This window comes from Mustelus asterias, chromosome 19 (assembly GCF_964213995.1).
Source record: "Mustelus asterias chromosome 19, sMusAst1.hap1.1, whole genome shotgun sequence".
Taxonomy (NCBI): Eukaryota; Metazoa; Chordata; class Chondrichthyes; order Carcharhiniformes; family Triakidae; genus Mustelus; species Mustelus asterias.
In genome coordinates this window covers 11,903,012-11,915,255 of record NC_135819.1, presented here as the reverse complement: position 1 = coordinate 11,915,255, position 12,244 = coordinate 11,903,012, and the positions used below count along the sequence as shown (strand labels likewise).

Here is a 12,244-nt window from a genome sequence, read left to right as displayed (position 1 = left end):
TAAGTTGTCTACCCTCTGCACCGCGGTAATATGCTCCTTAACTAATATCGCTACTCCCCTACCTTTTTTAGCCCCTCCTCTGTCTCGCCTAAAACACTTATACCCCGGAATATTCAGCTGCCAGTCCTGTCCTTCTTTTAACCAAGTTTCCGTCACCGCAACCACATCCAAATTCCGCACAAGCATTAAGGCCCTAAGTTCGTCTGTTTTACCCGTTACACTCCTCGCATTGAAGCAGATGCACTCCAGACCTCCAGGCCCAGTCAGGTCCTCCTCCTCCAGAGTGCTCCTCTTCTTAGCTAGCCTTGCCCTGGCCCCCAGCTCAACCCCAGCCTCAGTATTCACTGACCTCCTGTTTTGTTCCCCACCCCCCTGCCACACTAGTTTAAATCCTGCCGAAACATTCTAGCAAAACTCCCAGCCAGGATATTTGCTCCCTTCCAGTTAAGGTGTAACCCATCCTTTCTGTACAGTTGCCATCCTGACTTGAAGATTTCCCAGTTATCTATGTATTTAAAACCCTCCCTCTTGCACCAGTCCTTTAGCCACGCGTTCAACTGTAGAATCTCCCTGTTCCGAGCCTCACTTGCACTAGGCACCGGGAGCAGTCCAGAGATTGCCACCCTGGAGGTCTTACTTTTTAGCCTAGCACCCAACTCCCTGAATTTCTCTCGTATGACCCCCCTGCTCTTCCTACCTACATCATTTTCACCAATGTGTACAATCACATCAGTTTGACTACCTTCCTTTTTAAATATGCTTCCTACCCTCTCGGAGACATCCAGTACCCCGGCACCAGGGAGGCAGACTACCATCCTGGATTCTCGTTCAGTCCCACAGAAGCGCCTGTCCGTGCCTCTAACCATTGCGTCCCCCACAACTATCGCTCTCCTAAACCCCTTCTTTCCCTTCCGGACCCCTGAGCCTGTCAGGGGTCCAGTTAATGGTGGGGCATTGGGGAGAGTTACAGAACAAAGAGATCTAGGGGTACAGGTTCATAGCTCCTTGAAAGTGGAGTCACAGGTGGACAGAATGGTGAAGAAGGCATTCAACATGCTTGGTTTCATCGGTCAGAACATTGAATATAGGAGTTGGGACGTCTTGTTGAAGTTGCACAAGACATTGGTAAGGTCATACTAGGAATACTGTGTACAGTTCTGGTCACCCTATTATAGAAAGGATATTATTAAACTGGAAAGAGTACAGAAAAGATTTACTAGGACGCTACTGGGACTTGATGGATTGAGTTATAAGGAGAGGCTGGGTAGACTGGGACTTTTTTCTCTGGAGCGTAGGAGACTGAGGGGTGATCTTGTAGAGGTCTATAAAATAATGAGGGGCACAGATCAGCTAGATAGTCAATATCTTTTCCCAAAGGTAGGGGAGTCTAAAACTAGTGGGCATAGGTTTAAGGTGAGAGGGGAGAGATACAAAAGTGTCCAGAGGGGCAAATTTTTCACACAGAGGGTGGTGAGTGTCTGGAACGAGCTGCCAGAGGTAGTAGTAGAGGCGGATACAATTTTGTCTTTTAAAAAGCGTTTAGACAGTTACATGGTAAGATGGGTACAGAGGGATATGGGCCAGACGCGGGCAATTGAGATTAGCTTAGTGGTTAAACAAAAGGGGGGAGCATGGACAAGTTGGGCCGAAGGGACTGTTTCCATGCTGTAAACCTCTATGACCCTATGACTCCTCCATGACTCTGACAGGGCATTTCACCCAGTCATTCTCACTCCACATCCCATCCATGCAACCACGACTAATTTACCACGGCTAATTCATCTAACCTGCACATCTTGGGACACTAAGGGGCAATTTAGCACAGCCCATCCACCTAACCTGCACATCTTTCAGAATGTGGGAGGCAACCGGAGCATCCGGAGGAAACCCACGCAGACACAGGGAGAACGTGCAGACTCCGCACAGACAGTGACCTGAGGCTGGAATCGAACCCAGGTCCCTGGCTCTGAATTATGTTGAAATTTGATCCAGCTTTACGAGACACAGCGACAGTACACTTATCCCACCTGTTTTCATTTTTTTTTGTTCATTCGTAGGACACGGGCATCGCTGGCTGGGCCAGCATTTATTGCCCATCCCTAGTTGCCCGAAGGCAGTTGAGAGTCAACCCCATTGCTGTGGCTCTGGAGTCACATGTAGGCCAGACCGGGTAAGGACGGCAGATTTCCTTCCCTAAAGGACATTAGTGAACTGGATCGATTTTTCCGACAATGGTTTCATGGTCATCAGTAGATTCTTAATTCCGGATATTTTTTATTGATTTCAAATTCCACCATCTGCCGTGGTGGGATTCGAACTTGGGTCCCCAGAGCATTAGCTGAGTTTCTGGATTAATAGTCTAGCGATTATACCACTAGGCCGTCGCCTCCCCATATTCATATTTCCAGCAGCCGCAGTATTTTGCTGCTGTATAATTCCATCGGATCTCCTGTGCAATGGGGACATCAGATGCACGTTGTTGTGTTTGTAAAATCCATACTGAGCACCGAGAATGAATGAAACAGCGGGGTTGTAAAAATGTAACGTGTCTCTATTTCAATTGTCAATTACAGATCTCAAACGCAGACAGCCAATGAAAGGGAAACGGCGTTCAACGAGAATGGTGGGAATTGGGCCAACTAAACGTATGTGTTTCCGATTTAAGAAGTAGCACATGGCAACATGTCCCATTTGTAAGGGTTCTTTGTAAGGCCCCGAGCGCTATATCAAATTTCTTCTTGAAATCGGACAACGTTTTGGCCTCAACTACTTTCTGTGGTAGTGAATTCCACCTCTCTCTGGGTGAAGAAATTTCTCCACACCTCAGTTCTAAAAGATTTACCCCTTATCCTCAAACTATGACTCCCTAGTTCTGGACTACCCCACCATCGGGAACATTCTTTCTGAATCTACCCTGTCTAATCCTGTTAGAATTTTACACGTTTCTATGAGATCCCCTCTCACTCTTCTAAACTCCAGTGAATATAATCTGAACCGATTTAGGATTATAATTCACTGGAGTTTAAGGCAGTGGATGAACTGCGAATTAAATGGGCTGCTTTGTTCTGCATGAACTTCTTGAGTGCAGTTGGAGGAGTGCATATCCTGGCAAGTGGAGGGTATTCCATCACATTCCTGACTTTTGCACTGTGGATGATAGCCAGGTTTTGGGGAAGGGGTAACTGCAGAATTCCCAGCCTCTGATCTGCTCTTGTAGTCACTGTAATTTTGTGCTCGGTCGAGTTATGTTTCTTGTCAATGGTGACCCCCCCAGGATAGTGGGTGAGTTTTTTTTTATTCATTCATGGGACATGGGCGCCGCTGGCTGGGCCAGCATTTATTGCCCACCCCCAGTCGCCCGAGGGCATTTGAGAGTCCACCACATTGCTGTGGCTCTGGAGTCACATAGAATCGTAGAATCTTACAGTGCAGAAGGAGGCCATTTGGCCCATCGAGTCTGCACCGAGCACAATTCCACTCAGGCCCTATCCCCATAACCCCATGCATTTACCCTAGCTAGTTCCCCTGACACCAAGGGGCAATTTAGCACGGCCAATCCACCTAACCCACACATCTTTGGACTGTGGGAGGAAACCCACGCAGACACAGGGAGAATGTGCAAACTCCACACAGACAGTGACCCAAGCCAGGAATCAAATCCGGGTCGCTGCTGCTGTGAAGCAGCAGTGCTAACCACTGTGCCACCGTGGCGCCCTGTAGGCCAGACCAAGTATGGACATGTAGGCCAGACCAGGTAAGGATGGCAGATTTCCTTCCCTGAAGGACATCAGTGAACCAGATGGATTTTTCCCACAATTGGCAATGGTTTCATGGTCATCAGTGGATTCTTAATTCCAGATGTTCTAAATGAATTCAAATTCCATCAGCTGCCGTGACGGGATTCGAACCCGGATGCCCAGAACATTAGCTGAGACTCTGGATTAACATCTACCGATAATACTACAAGGCCATTGCCTACCCACTCAGATTCAATCTGTTAAGACAGGTTCATCTCAGAAGCTCTGACATGGCCAACGCAGTACTTGGTGGGCAACTGTGAATCATCGTGTTATCACTTTCTACTTAGAATGGAAAATGTAAACTAATATCTTTAAACTTTTAAATAGATGAAACTTTGTCTCAAAGTGCTTCGTTTACCATTCATCTGTCTGCTTTTCTTTAGGTGATATTGAAGATGATGATGAATACCTCATTGCTTTTGAGGATATTATGTCCAGGACTGACTTTCCAGAAAGCAGACTGTGGATACTGAAGACTTTGCCCACAAATGACAGAGGAAGGTAAAAGTTTATTTAATATGGTCACAAGTAGGCTTGCATTAACACTGCAATGAAGTTGCTGTGAAAATCCCCGAGTCGCCACACTCCGGCGCCTGTTCGGGTTACACTGAGGGAGAATCTAGCACGGCCAATGCACTCTAACCAGCACGTCTTCCGGACTGTGGGAGGAAACCAGAGCACCCGGTGGAAACCCACGCAGACACGGGGAGAACGCGCAGACTCCGCAGAGGCAGTGACCCAAGCCGGGTCATTGCTGAGAGATTACTTAAAGAAAGGTTTTATCAATTTCTTCCCCAGGTTTTCTGCAAATTCACAACATGCAACAGAATTTGAATGCCAACTTCTGGAGAAGGGGAAACAATCTAGTTCTTGACCTTATGCTGAACACAATTTGTTGTACCATCTATTATTCTTCTTTGAAAAACTCAGGACAACAATTAAGTGTATGTTTTTCTTCTGAGCTGCTGGTAGATGTCCGATTGAGAAATTTTGGGGAATATATTAAAAGTAGAAATGTGGAAGCTGGACCAGGAGGAAGCCATTCGGCCCTTCGAGTCTGCTCCACCATTCATTACAATCATGGCTGATCGTCCAACTCAATAGCCTAATCCTGCTTTCTCCCCGTAACCTTTGATCCCATTCACCCCAAGTGCTATATCCAGCCGCCTCTCGAATACATTCAATGTTTTGGCATCAACTACTTCCTGTGGTAATGAATTCCACAGGGTCACCACTCTTTGGGTAAAGAAATGTCTCCTCATCTCTGTCCTAAATCATAGAATAGAATAGAATCCTACAGTGCAGAAGGAGGCCATTCGGCCCATCGAGTCTGCACCGACCACAATCCCACCCAGGTCCTATCCCCACAACCCCATGCATTTACCCTAGCTAGTCCCCCTGACACTAAGAGGCAATTTAGCATAGCCAATCCACCTAACCCTCACATCTTTATATTGTGGGAGGAAACTTGAGTACCCGGAGGAAATCCACGGGGTCATGCGGAGAATGTGCGGACTCCACACAGATAGTGACCCAAGCTGGGAATTGAACCCGGGTTCAATGATCTACCCCGACTTCTCAGACTGTGACCCCTGGTTCTGGACTCCCCCCACCATCGGGAACATCCTCCCTGTATCTACCCTGTCTGGTCCTGTTAGAATTTTATAAGTCTCTATGAGATCCCCCCTTCATTCGTCTGAACTCCAGCGAAAACAATCCCAACCCCGTCAATCTCTCCTCATACATCAGTCCCGCCATCCCCGGAATTAAAAGGAGCAGATGCCATTTATGACACTTTGTGGTTTGAGAAATCAGAACAGTATGGCTGTATTAGCTACAGAGTGGAATTGTTTTGTTAATCTAGTAATTTCTTTGCAGACACTGCCCTAACATCAGGTTATTCCTCTGTGCTAATTATCCTTAATGATCAGTGTCAGGCTTCCAGTTTCATCATTGCTAAAGTCACTCTGCTTATTGCATGCTGGTGTAATGAAAGAAAAACAAAACCTACATTTATACAAGACCTTTCATGATGTCTCAAATTGCTGATAAAATACTTTTGAGTTGTATTCACTGGGATAATGTAGGCAATGTTTTGGAATTGCAGTGCAAGCTTGAGAGGACTAATGGTTCATCCCTGCACCTAATATGTGCGCTTCTATGTCTGTATGGATCATAGAATCCCTACAGTGCAGAAGAAGGCCATTCGGCCCATCAAGTCTGCACCGACAACAATCCCACCCAGGCCCCACTCCCGCATCTTTCCTCTGCGTCAGTGGCTCGGTGGCACAGTGGTTAGCACTGCTGCCTCACAATGCCAGGGACCCCGGGTTTAATTCCAGCCTTGGGTCACTGTCTGTGCGGAGTCTGCACGTTCTCCCCCCGTGTCTGCGTGGGCTTCCTCCGGGTGCTCCGGTTTCCTCCCACAGTCCAAAGATGTGCGGGTTAGGTTGATTGGCCATGCTGAATTGCCCCTTAGTGTCAGGGGGATTAGCAGGGTAAATACGTAGGGTTACGGGGAATGGGTGGGATTGTGGTTGGTGCAGACTCGATGGGCTGAATGGCCTTCTTCTGCACCGTGGGGATTCTAATCCCCTGACAATATCCTTATATTCCCATGTATTCGTCTAGTTGCACCTTAAATGCCGCTACCGTACCTGCTCCCACCACCTCCGCGGGCAGCGCATTCCAGATATTCACCACCCTCTGTGTAAAAAACGTACCTCGCACATCTCCTCTAAACTTTTCCCCATGCACCTTAAACCTATGTCCCCTAGTACTTGACCTTTCTACCCTAGGAAAGAGCATCTGACTATCCACTCTGTCCATGCCCCTCATAATCTTGTAAACCTCTATCAGGTTGCCCCTCAACCTCCGTCGTTCCAGTGAGAACACACCAAGTTTATCCAACCTCTCCTCATAGCTAATACCCTCCATATCAGGCAACACCCTGGTAAACCTCTTCTGGAGATCTTGTGATGCAGGTGTACAATCCCGACCTCTGAAGTACAAGTTCTGGGTTTGAGTCCCACTCCACCAGGACTTGATGGTTATGGAATGGGCATTGAGAACATGGCCAGACAGGTAGACTATCAACTTCCAACTCTTTCCAATGTGGCTGTGTTGGGGGTGCAAAAGAGTTTCCTGACCAGTCAGTCACCTTCAGATGGGCAAGTAAAGAACCGTAGTACTTTGCCAAGCACAACCATGGACCAGTCACAATCAAAGTGTGGCAGCTGGTCAGAGGGTCAAATTGTTGATTTCACAAACAAGCTGCAAAAGGTCGTGAATGTAGCCCAATCCATCACGCAAACCAGCCTCCCATCCACTGACTCTGTCTACACTTCCCGCTGCCTCGGCAAAGCAGCCAGCATAATCAAGGACCCCACGCGCCCCGGACATTCTCTCTTCCACCTTCTTCCGTCGGGAAAAAGATACAAAAGTCTGAGGTCACACACCAACCGACACAAGAACAGCTTCTTCCCTGCTGCCGTCAGACTTTTGAATGGACTTCCCTCGCATTAAGTTGATCTTTCTCTACACCCTAGCTATGACTGTAACAGTACATTCTGCACCCTCTCCTTCCCTTCTCTATGAACGGTATGCTTTGTCTGTATAGCGCGCAAGAAACAATACTTTTAATTGTATACTCTATACTCATACATGTGACAATAATAAATCAAATCAGATCAAAATCAAAAATAAAGAGTTGGCCCAATAATAGTCAATGTGTTAACCGTGTAGATCAAGATGTGTTTAAAGGAAATATATTTTTATTTTTTTCTTAACCAGTGTTGTTGCAATGGAAATGTTTAACTACCACAAAGACTCAATCACCACTTGGGAAGTGCAAGCTATCAGTATGTCTTTTCAGAAAGGTAAGACTGTTTGGGTTTATTAGATTGTGGAACATGGTGATTGGAATTCTTTGATTTGTCCATACAAAATGGGATGCTCGAAATTGAAATTCTCCTGCAGCGCGGCTGGCTGGGAGACGTCAGCGGAGGCCGGTTAGCGGGCACCCCACTGGACCCCATGGCCCCCTCGCGCGTCTCCGGGGCCTGGATTTCCGTCATCGCCAACTCCGCCCCAGGAATCAAAGTGCAGCCGATTTAAATATTTAAATCGCCATTTAAATCTTAATAGCGGGCCCGGGATTGAAGTCTCGGGCCTCGCTAGCCCCTCCTCCGCGCCAGGAGTGGTTCATGGGGTTCACACTAATGGGGTGCTGGCAGCCAGACCCCACTAGAGTGAAGGGGCGGCCATGGAGGCTCCCTCAAGAGGTCGGGGGGGTATGGGGGGGGGTGGTTGCCCCCCTGGGCATTGCCAGCCCGGCAATGCCTGCCTGGCTCCCTGGCACTGCGCAAGGGGCACCTCGGCACTGCCCACTGGACATGGGGAGTGCCAAGGGGGCAGGGCCAGAGGGGGCAGGGAACCTATTGGGGGAGGGGGCCGATTGGTAGGGGTGGGAGTTTCCCGCTGCCATTCTGCATAGGGATCCTTAGCAGAGGGAGGGAAGGGGCTGGTCGGGGCTGGCCTTCGGGGTGGATGGGTGGGTGGGGGGGGGGGGGGGCTGCCCTGGGAAGGGTCACGACTGCTGGGCGTTGGAGGGGAAGGTCGGGGAGATCGAGGCGGGCTGCAGGGGGGAAGGTTGGGGCTGGCTGGAGATGTCCAGGAGGCCAGCGATTAGCGGGGGACAGGGATCAGAGGGGCAGCGATGGGGGGCGTTGCTGTGCTGGCCAATGATCGAGCTGGCCAGCGACTGGGAGACCGGCAGTGAGGGGCTACTGTGCATGTGCCAATCTCCCCTACGACAGATTGGCGCACCCTCAATGGTACACTCAGTGCAACGCTGCCGGCCTCTCCAGTGGGAATAGGCCCCGCCCCCTGATTTTCAGCATCCAATAGTTTTGGTTTGTATTTTGAATCCCCCCTTTTGTTACGATCCCAGTTATCAGTGGGATTTTGCCAGAATTGCACACTTGCTGGTTCCGTAGATGCCTTTCCTCACCTGATCAAATAGCTCTCCGGGCAATTTCAGACTTGATGGCAAAGATCTCCCAGCCAGCTGGAGGGGCGGGGAGAAGACTGGGATTCTGAGATCGAGGCACCCTTTCTAAAGGGTGCCCTGATCTCAAACTTAAATGATAGGACCCCCCCCAACCCCCCGCACTGAGAATGGGCCGCCTGGGTGAACAAGGGGAAAACCTCTCATCCCCACACACACACAGGGAAAACTCCCCCCCCCACCCTACATCACCTACAAATTGCGTTGACCCAACTCTCCCCATTCCAGCTCCCCATTCCATGCACCCCCCCCCCACTGTCACTGCCCCCCCTCCTCACTGGCATCTCTCGTCCTCCCCATCACTGCCTCAGTCCCTGCCCTTCACAGTCTCCGACCCCCACCCCAATGCATGCACTACCCACCGTCCCGCTCCCCCACACACCCCCAACAATCATCGGGGGGGGGGGGGCATCCAATATAAGGGGAAGCCCTTCCAATGCAGCTCCTCAGCAGGCCTGCCCCTGGTGGTGCCAACCTGACGTTGTTCGAAATTAAACTGAAACCCCCGTACATCCAAACACCTTCGTTTAGCATGAATCTAACCAAAGTTTCAAACCTTGCTTTCATAAACACTAAATTAAACTCACTCAAATCTATACCTTGTTTATAATATCCAGGAATGCAAACAGATTACTTAAAATTATCTTTGTTTCCCAATGGCCACCTCCCTGTGATTACTCTGTAGATTAGAGTACATAGGGAGGAAGGTATCGCCATAATCACAGGTGACTTTAATCTACATGTACTTTGGGTGAGCCAGATTGGCAAAGGTTACCTGGAAAATTGGTTGCAGTATCACTCTCAGCACTAACCAATGAGCAGGTTATTCTAGACCTTGTAATCTGCAATGAGACAGGATTATGAATAACGGAGACTCTGGTTGACAGCAATCATAATGTGGTAGAATTTCACATTCTTTGATTTGATTTATTATTGTCACATGTATTAACATACAGTGAAAAGTTTTGTTTCTTGCACACCATACAGACAAGGCATACCGTTCATAGAGAAGGAAAGGAGAAAGTGCAGAATGTACAGTCATAGCTAGGGTGTAGAGAAAGATCAATTTAGTGCGAGGTGGGTCCATTCAAAAGTCTGATGGCAGCAGGGAAGAAGCTGTTCTTGAGTCGGTTGGTGCGTGACCTCAGACCTTTGTATCTTTTTCCCGACGGAAGAAGGTGGAAGAGAGAATGTCCGGGGTGCGTGGGGTCCTTGATTATGCTGGCTGTATTTCCGAGACATTGGGAAGTGTAGACAGAGTCAGTGGATGGGAGGCTGGTTTGCGTGATGGATTGGGCTACATTCACAACCTTTTGTAGTTTCATGTGGTCTTGGGCAGAGCAGGAGCCCATACCAAGCTGTGATACAACCAGAAAGAATGCTTTCTATTGTGCATCTGTAAAAGGTGGTGAGAGTCGTAGCGGACATGCCAAATTTCCTTCGTCTTCTGAGAAAGTAGAGGCGTTGGTGGGCTTTCTTAACTATAGTGTCGGCCCGGGGGGACCAGGACTGGTTGTTGGTGATCTGGACACCTAAAAACATGAAACTCTCGACCATTTCTACTTCACTCCCATTGATTCAGTTCGAAGATAAGAAGTGTGGGTCTAAGGCTAGTGTTTTAAACTGAAATCAAAGCAATTATAAGCGTGTAAAGGCAGAGCTAGCGAAGTGAGTTAGGAAACTAGGTAAAAAGGTATGACAGGAGTGACGCTGTGACAGACTTTTAAAGAGATATTTAATAAATAAAGATTTATCCCAGTGGGACACTAAAATCGGCCCCGCAGGTGGAGGAGGTGGATAAGAAGGCGTATGGTGTGCTGGCCTTTATCAATCGAGGGATTGAGTTTAGGAGTCCGGGGATAATGATGCCGCTATATAAGACCCTCGTCAGACCCCACTTGGAGTACTGTGCTCAGTTCTGGTCGCCTCACTATAGGAAGGATGTGGAAAAGATTGAAAGGGTGCAGAGGAGATTTACAAGGATGTTGCCTGGATTGAGTGGCATGCCTTATGAGGATAGGCTGAGGGAGCTCGGTCTTTTCTCCTTGGAGAGACGAAGGATGAGAGGAGACCTAATAGAGGTGTGTAAGATGTTGAGAGGCATAGATCGGGTGGACTCTCAGAGGCTTTTTCCCAGGGTGGAAATGTCTGCTACGAGAGGACACAGGTTTAAGGTGCTAGGGGGTAGGTACACGGGAGATGTTAGGGGTAAGTTTTTCACACAGAGGGTGGTGGGCGAGTGGAATCGGCTGCCGTCAGTGGTGGTGGAGGCGAACTCAATAGGGTCTTTTAAGAGACTCTTGGATGAGTACATGAAGCTTAATAGGATGGAGGGTTATAGATAGGTCTAGAAGATAGGGATGTGTTCGGCACAACTTGTGGGCCGAAGGGCCTGTTTGTGCTGTAGTTCTTCTATGTTTCTATGTTAGAAAGCCAATTTGAGAGGGATGCATCATCCGTGGATAAATAAGGAAGTTAAGGTTAGTATCACATTGACAAATACACTGAACAAATTCATGAAGATTAGTGGTACCAGCAGATTGGGCAGGTATTAAGAACTAGTAAAGAATGACTAAGGCCAAAACTTCCAGGGGTCAGGCAAAGACAACGTGGTTTTGTGAAAGGGAAAATATTTTTTTATACTAATTTTTTTGGAGTTTTTTTGAGGAAGTCACGAGCAATGTGGAAAATGGTGAACCTACAATGTGATCTATTGGATTTTCAAAAGACCATTGATAAGTTGCCAAAAGTTATTGCATAAAGTAAGAGCTCGTGAGGGTAACATATTGGCCTGGATAAAGGACTGGTAAACTGGCAGGAAGCACAGAATAGGGATAAGAGTGAAAGGTCTCCTTTCAAGATGGAGTCATAGGCCGGTATTCTCCCGTCCCGCCTGCCACGGGAATTGTAGTGGGTAGGGTGAGGGTCCATTGACCTCGGACGGGGTTCTTCGGTTTTGAGGCGAGCGTGGCCGGAGAATCCCGCCCATGATGTTTCACTGCAGGCAAGATTCAAATGACCCACGAGGGAGCTTTTATCAAACAAGGCTTATTTAAGAATACAGTTAACATGTATAGTAAGAAAATCAGCAATAACTTTTATCAATGACAAACAAAAACAAAACCACCACAATAATATATATTCCTTAACAAAGATAAAGTTAAAGTTTATTTATTAGTCACAAGTAAGGCTTAAATTAACACTTCAATGAAGCTACTGTGTGATATCTAAAACGTTCCAATAAAACCAATCCCATAAACAAAAACCCTTTCCACAGGTTTAACACAGCAAAGGCTCACGTGATACTGGAACTGAGTCCTTTGGATGCAGTTCTCCTGATTCACTCAGAACAGTTTGAAGTCAGAACAGCTTCCCA

At 47.9% G+C, this 12,244-nt stretch overlaps 1 protein-coding gene across 1 annotated transcript in view; it reads left to right on the top strand.

Moving 5' to 3' along the window:
- The window catches only part of LOC144507631 (complement C3-like), a 132,779-nt gene that overhangs the window by 58,536 nt on the left and 61,999 nt on the right, over positions 1-12,244 (top strand). Inside the window, exons 16-18 of the mRNA XM_078234787.1 lie at positions 2,574-2,645; positions 4,184-4,301; positions 7,593-7,678. Of these exons, the coding sequence (XP_078090913.1) occupies positions 2,574-2,645; positions 4,184-4,301; positions 7,593-7,678 (276 nt within the window). The remainder of the gene's footprint in view (positions 1-2,573; positions 2,646-4,183; positions 4,302-7,592; positions 7,679-12,244) is intronic.